The sequence below is a fragment of the Monomorium pharaonis genome, chromosome 1, assembly GCF_013373865.1.
Source record: "Monomorium pharaonis isolate MP-MQ-018 chromosome 1, ASM1337386v2, whole genome shotgun sequence".
NCBI classification, from domain to species: Eukaryota; Metazoa; Arthropoda; class Insecta; order Hymenoptera; family Formicidae; genus Monomorium; species Monomorium pharaonis.
In genome coordinates, this window is record NC_050467.1 from 23,723,596 (window position 1) to 23,729,634 (window position 6,039).

A 6,039-nucleotide genomic window follows, 5' to 3' on the forward strand; every position below is an offset into this window, starting at 1 on the left:
TGATATTAAGACGAATCGCCGTATTGTGTCAATGTTAATGTTCAATGTGATTAACTCTTTCTTGTGAACCAAGCCTCCCTCGGAGAGCGAACTGTCAGTTACATCTGGTATTCTTGGAAGAATTCATAAATGGAAGAACGAATCGTCGGTAAGAAGTTACGAAAGTCTTGTAGAATCTTTTCTTTTTCCTTTCTCTAATTGTTATTGTATTTATGATATTTTTAATTGCGCCTTGTCTGACATTTTGGTTTTTTAAATATGGCATTATTATATCTTAATTAGCTGTGCGCTAATTACGGTCTGAGAAATATGAAATGTACAATGTTACCTTACCCATTCTCATAAAACTTAATGAACTCGGGATTATAATAACGTTCTGTATATTTCACGAATTTTTTTTTTTTTTTTTTTTTAGTTTTTTATAACAATTATTATCATACTTACTCGCATATGACATCTAATACAATACATTATTATCAATTAATTGAGTTTTTAGCATATTGTTTCAACGAGAGATAAAATTTTATGATAAAATAGATATTTTTCTAGATACTTTTTTTTTCTTTTCACCTTAAAGACAGAGCTTTTGTCGTAATATATCTTTCACCTGCTTGTCGAAGGGAATTTTCAAAGACAAAAGCAAGTATCCCACTTTAACGAGGATGTCATACTGCCAGTGCCGATTGCGGCTCGTCTTCGCCAGCGTGTTCAAGGAATTCGGTTGGTCCCACGTTGCTCTAATACTGGACAGGTCGGATTTGTTCTCGTTGACGGTAGGGAAGAATCTGGAGTACGGTCTGCGTAAGGACGGGCTCCTGAAGTTCGTGAAGGAGCTGGACGGGAACTCCGAGGACGAGTCGTATCACCTTTATCTGCGCGACGCGAGTATGTACGCGAGAAGTGAGTGATCGCTCTTATCTCACGTTTGCAGGGTATCCACGGCTTTATGAATTTATTTGAATACGAAAAAGAAAGAATTATCTCTGAATTTATTGAATAACACTGAATAAATCCCATTATTCATTAATGGGATTCTCTATTCAATGAAAATCGTGCCGCGCGTTCTTTGACGACGATTTAAAGGGAGGTAATCTTTTAACAGTCGTGATCCTCAGCGTTCGCGGAACACTAGTCAGGAAATTTATGCTGGCCGCCCACGAATTAGGGATGACGAGAGGGGACTGGGCTTTCCTCGACGTCGAGATCTTTCATGTAAGACGCCATGAAAAGTGAGAAAAGAATACTCTATAATTCCGTCATACATCAACGTTACAGCGAAATTACATTACGGATGACACTTCTCCGTCGATGTTAAAGTGTCAAACAATTTCAAGGGTTCCTATTGGGGCGATCACGACTGGGAGGTCGGGGACGAGGACGACGCCAATGCCAGGAAGGCTTACGAGGCCCTGCTGAGGGTGTCTCTCCTTCAGCCGACCAGTCCGAAGTTTCAGGATTTCGCCGATAGCGTCAGGCAACGCGCGCAAACCAATTACAATTACACGTTTTCGGAGGGCGAAGAAGTGAGCCATTAAAAAAAAATAATATTTTTGTAACTGAAGCCTAAGAGCGCGACAATATTTGAAGGTTTTTCGCATTTTTCGCAAAGCGAAGGGTTTAAGGATCAATAAAATTATCAATCGAGAAAATCGATCCAAGCGGCTGAAATAAATTTCTCGCTTTCTCCGCAGGTAAACTTCTTCGTCGGAGCATTTTACGACGGTGTTTACTTGTTAGGGATCGCGCTGAACGAGACCCTGGCCGAAGACGGAGATATCAGGGACGGCATATCTATAACGAGGAGAATGTGGGATCGGGACTTCATGGGTATTACGGGTCACGTTAGGATAGATGACGATGGGGATCGTCACGCGGATTACAGCATCCTTGATTTAGATCCTATTACCGGAAGGTCATTGAACATTCATGCAATTCGCTCGACGCGAGTTTATCGTTGGCGGTCGAGGAGTGTCTCGCAATTTATGAATTCACGATTAGACGGCACGGAAATTAGAATTTTCTTCTAAGTTAAATAAAGATTATCTTATCATATCGAGAAAGAGAGTAGCTCTTGTCAATATTAAAGGACACACACAAATTCCGAAAAAAAAAAAACAGACAAACAGATTAAAGAAAAAAAGAATCGATTAAACCGTTCTGAGATAATCATTGACGCTACGTATTAATAAAATATCACAAAAAATCGTCAAAGATAAGATAGTGGCATCTTACAGGTTCGAAGTGGTCGCTCATTATTTGGGATTAAATCGAGAATACAGTTCTATGAGCGGCAAGAAGATACACTGGCCGGGAGGAAGGGAAGGACCCCCGCCGGACATTCCGGAGTGCGGTTTTTTAGGAAACGATCCGGATTGCACCTCGAGGAGAGAAGCTTACACGTTTGTAGCTTACACGGGCATAGCGCTCGCCGTGTTTCTGCTCGCTGCGATTACAGCCGCGTGTCTTTTATACAGGTACACTCGATGCGAGTCGTTCCTTTAGATTTGATCTGAATTTTTTTACACGATGCAAACGTAAAATGAAATAAATAAATGTAGAAAACATCAATGTTAAAAAGATTAACACGTAGCTATATGAATATTCTAGTATTAAATATTGTGAAATATTATTAAGTTATATTAATCGAATCGTGAAAACATTTCTTCGCTTAGGCATTTGCGTTTGTCCGCCGATCTCAATAACATGTCCTGGCGTGTAAGACCCGAGGAATTGCTCCTGGAAGTCGGGAAACAGTTCTCGTCGAAGATAAATCTACACCAAGCGATGACCGACGCGAACGTGAGCAATGAATTACGATTAAGTGCAATGTGCACAGGAAGGACAAGAGATCGATTTTATTTATTATTTTGTAAGATTTAAAACTGATTTATTATTTGATCGTAGAATTACGGATTAGAACAGAGGATACGTCGCGGTTCGCAAATTAGTTGCGAATCTCTGCCGCCTACGACGGTCTTCACCACCATCGGAATATACAAGGGCGAGAGGGTGGCTATCAAGAAGATCACGAAGAAGAAAGTGGTCGACGTGACGAAGAAGTTGCTCTGGGAGATCAAGCAGGTCAGGGACGTCACGTCGGAGAACACCGTGAGGTATTCAACAGTAGAAAAATTTTCCCATTTATTATATATAATAAATTTATATATAATAAAAAAAGCGTTGCTCGCTAGATTCATCGGAGCTTGCCTCTGTTCGCCGTCGCCGACTGTCTTAATCCTTACCGAATACTGTCCCCGAGGATCGTTGAAGGATGTTTTAGAAAACGAGGCGATCAAGCTGGACTGGAACTTTCGTATGTCCCTGATCCACGATATCGCCAAGGTAGAGGCAGATGTAACATTTGTGTTTCTTTTTAGACTTAAAGCTTTCACGGCCACTTATGTTTCTTATTAAGTTTTCCAATATATCTCAGCATTTAATATATACCGTTTTTAACTTTGTGCCTCAACTTTAATTAACCGATGTAATTTTAATTAATTGATATATCGCATCTAAGCGAGCGTAACACGAAATCGATAAAGAGATTGCTTCCTCGCAGGGAATGTCTTATCTTCACGCCAGCGAGGTCTCCGCTCACGGAAAATTACGATCGTGCAATTGCCTGATTGACGGTCGCTTTGTATTGAAAATCTCCGACTTTGGCCTCAAAACTCTCACCACGCCCTCCGACTTAATTATGGACGAGAGCTATTACACCAGTGAGTTGTAGAAAAAAAAAGAAAGGCAACGTGAATAAAATTGATATATTATTAAAGATGGACATCAATACATTTCGTCTTTATCTGCAGAATTACTTTGGATTGCCCCGGAACTCTTACCGTTGACGGTAACACCCGGATGCGCCGCGACACAGAAGGGCGATGTTTACAGCTTCGCGATTATCCTCGAGGAGATAGTGGTCCGCGGCGGTCCGTACGAGGTAGCCAGGACCTTTATGACGGCGCAAGAGGTGCGATCCGTTTCCCGTCCAGTTTTAAATTCTTCTAATTTTAGCTCGATTTCTTTATCACTCCGATGTCTTTGCTGCGAAGATCGTGAACAGGGTATCGGCATCGGAGAATCCTCCCTTGAGACCGGAAGTCACGCCGAAGGACTGTCCGCCGGACATACTGTCGTTGATGGAGAGATGCTGGCACGAAGTCCCCGACGAACGGCCCAGCTTCCATGCGATTCGCGGCACGATACGAGGAATCATGAAGTACCTTAAAAATCTTATAATTAACTGCGATGGCACAGCGGTGATTCATTTGCATTACGTCGCGTGCTTCAATTTTTCATGTCATTACATCTTAACACCCTGTCATCGTTCAATCAATCTTCATGTATCATCGCGCTTAAGTTATAAAATAGGAATATAAAAATAAATATAAAATATGAAAATAAATAAAAAATATAAATATGCTATAAAAATAAATCGCATCCACATTTTAGAGGATATTGCGAGAATTTAATGGATGATCTGCTACGACGGATGGAGCAGTACGCCAACAACCTGGAGGCCCTCGTCGAGGAGAAAACCGAACAGTTGAGCTTGGAGAAGCGTCGCAGCGAAGAATTGCTGTATCAAGTGCTCCCGAGGTATTGGAATCGTTTACAGAGCTTTTTACCAAGTTCTTTTGCTCCTCGCCTTTTTTTTTAACAGAACGAATTTTTAAAGGCAAGTCGCCGGACAGTTGATGGCCGGGGAAATGGTACAACCGGAGCAATTTGAATGCGTTACCATCTACTTCAGCGATATCGTCGGTTTCACGGCGTTATGCGCGCAGAGCACACCTATGGAAGTCGTGGACTTCCTAAATGACTTGTACAGTACCTTCGACAGTATTATCGGATTTTATGATGTTTACAAGGTAAACATGTAACAAAATATTAGACTAACAAGGGAACCTTGCGAACTCGAAAATTCAGATTTTGTGATCGCCCCGGGTGAATACATGAATTTAGAAATTTTTAGTTGGTGTCCAAAAACGGTTTGAAGGGGTGAAACCACCCTTCAAAGTTGAGACGATTTTTGCGGTTTTTCGATATATCTCGTAAATTAAACAAAATATAAAAAAATGTTTCGTACGAAAGTTTTACAGTAGAAATACCTTTATTTAACTATGCTTTTACAATACACAGAGCATTGTAAAAACTAAGTTTCTGCAATAGGCTGACAATTGCAGAAACTATCGAGTTTTTACAATACACAGAGCGTTGTAAAAACTAAGTTTCTGCAATAGGCTGACAATTGCAGAAACTATCGAGTTTTTACAATACACAGAGCGTTGTAAAAACTAAGTTTCTGCAATAGGCTGACAATTGCAGAAACTATCGAGTTTTTACAATACACAGAGCGTTGCAAAAATTAATTTCTGCAATAGGCTGACAATTGCACCGAAACTCATTCAAGCTCTAAACATTGATTTTAATCAGAAATTCCAGAACGATTTGGAAGAAGGAGATTATTTTGAAGACTGATTCGCAGGTGGAGACTATAGGAGATGCGTATATGGTAGCGTCTGGTCTTCCGGAGAGAAATGGCGACGAACACGCGAGAGAGATTGGGCTGATGGCTCTAGCGATATTGGATGCTGTTAGATCATTCACAATAATCCACAAGCAGAACACTCAGCTGAGCGTGCGAATCGGCGTGCACAGCGGTCCGGTTTGCGCTGGGGTGGTTGGTCAGAGGATGCCGCACTATTGCCTCTTCGGCGACACCGTGAACACGGCCTCTCGAATGGAATCCTCCGGTCTTCGTAAGATAAATTTTGCATTAGAAAAAAAAACTAAAACTTCCTAACAAACACAGACCATAGCAGCAACATTGCGGCAATGTTATAACATTGTAGCAACATTACAGCAATATTATAAAATTGCCGCAATGTTGCTGCAATGTTCTGTGTTTACTGGGTTACAGAAAGATTTTACGAATAGATTAAAAAATTTTAAAAATTTCTGTCTGAATTCCGCATAGTACACAGGATAAAAATTAAAAGTAATAATTATATAATAATAAATTATATTTTGTATCTC

At 40.6% G+C, this 6,039-nt stretch overlaps 1 protein-coding gene across 4 annotated transcripts in view; it reads left to right on the forward strand.

The window, feature by feature from the left end:
- LOC105838162 (atrial natriuretic peptide receptor 1) overlaps positions 1 to 6,039 on the forward strand; it is a 69,096-nt gene that overhangs the window by 61,803 nt on the left and 1,254 nt on the right. For all 4 annotated transcript variants that reach the window (XM_036295315.1, XM_036295317.1, XM_036295316.1 and 1 more), the window contains 15 exons: positions 74 to 148; positions 621 to 900; positions 1,103 to 1,212; positions 1,335 to 1,523; positions 1,692 to 1,912; positions 2,235 to 2,474; positions 2,673 to 2,799; positions 2,905 to 3,113; positions 3,192 to 3,342; positions 3,560 to 3,719; positions 3,810 to 3,970; positions 4,053 to 4,219; positions 4,453 to 4,599; positions 4,679 to 4,871; positions 5,489 to 5,762. In XM_036295315.1, coding sequence (XP_036151208.1) covers positions 74 to 148; positions 621 to 900; positions 1,103 to 1,212; positions 1,335 to 1,523; positions 1,692 to 1,912; positions 2,235 to 2,474; positions 2,673 to 2,799; positions 2,905 to 3,113; positions 3,192 to 3,342; positions 3,560 to 3,719; positions 3,810 to 3,970; positions 4,053 to 4,219; positions 4,453 to 4,599; positions 4,679 to 4,871; positions 5,489 to 5,762 — 2,704 coding nt within the window. The remainder of the gene's footprint in view (positions 1 to 73; positions 149 to 620; positions 901 to 1,102; positions 1,213 to 1,334; positions 1,524 to 1,691; positions 1,913 to 2,234; positions 2,475 to 2,672; positions 2,800 to 2,904; positions 3,114 to 3,191; positions 3,343 to 3,559; positions 3,720 to 3,809; positions 3,971 to 4,052; positions 4,220 to 4,452; positions 4,600 to 4,678; positions 4,872 to 5,488; positions 5,763 to 6,039) is intronic.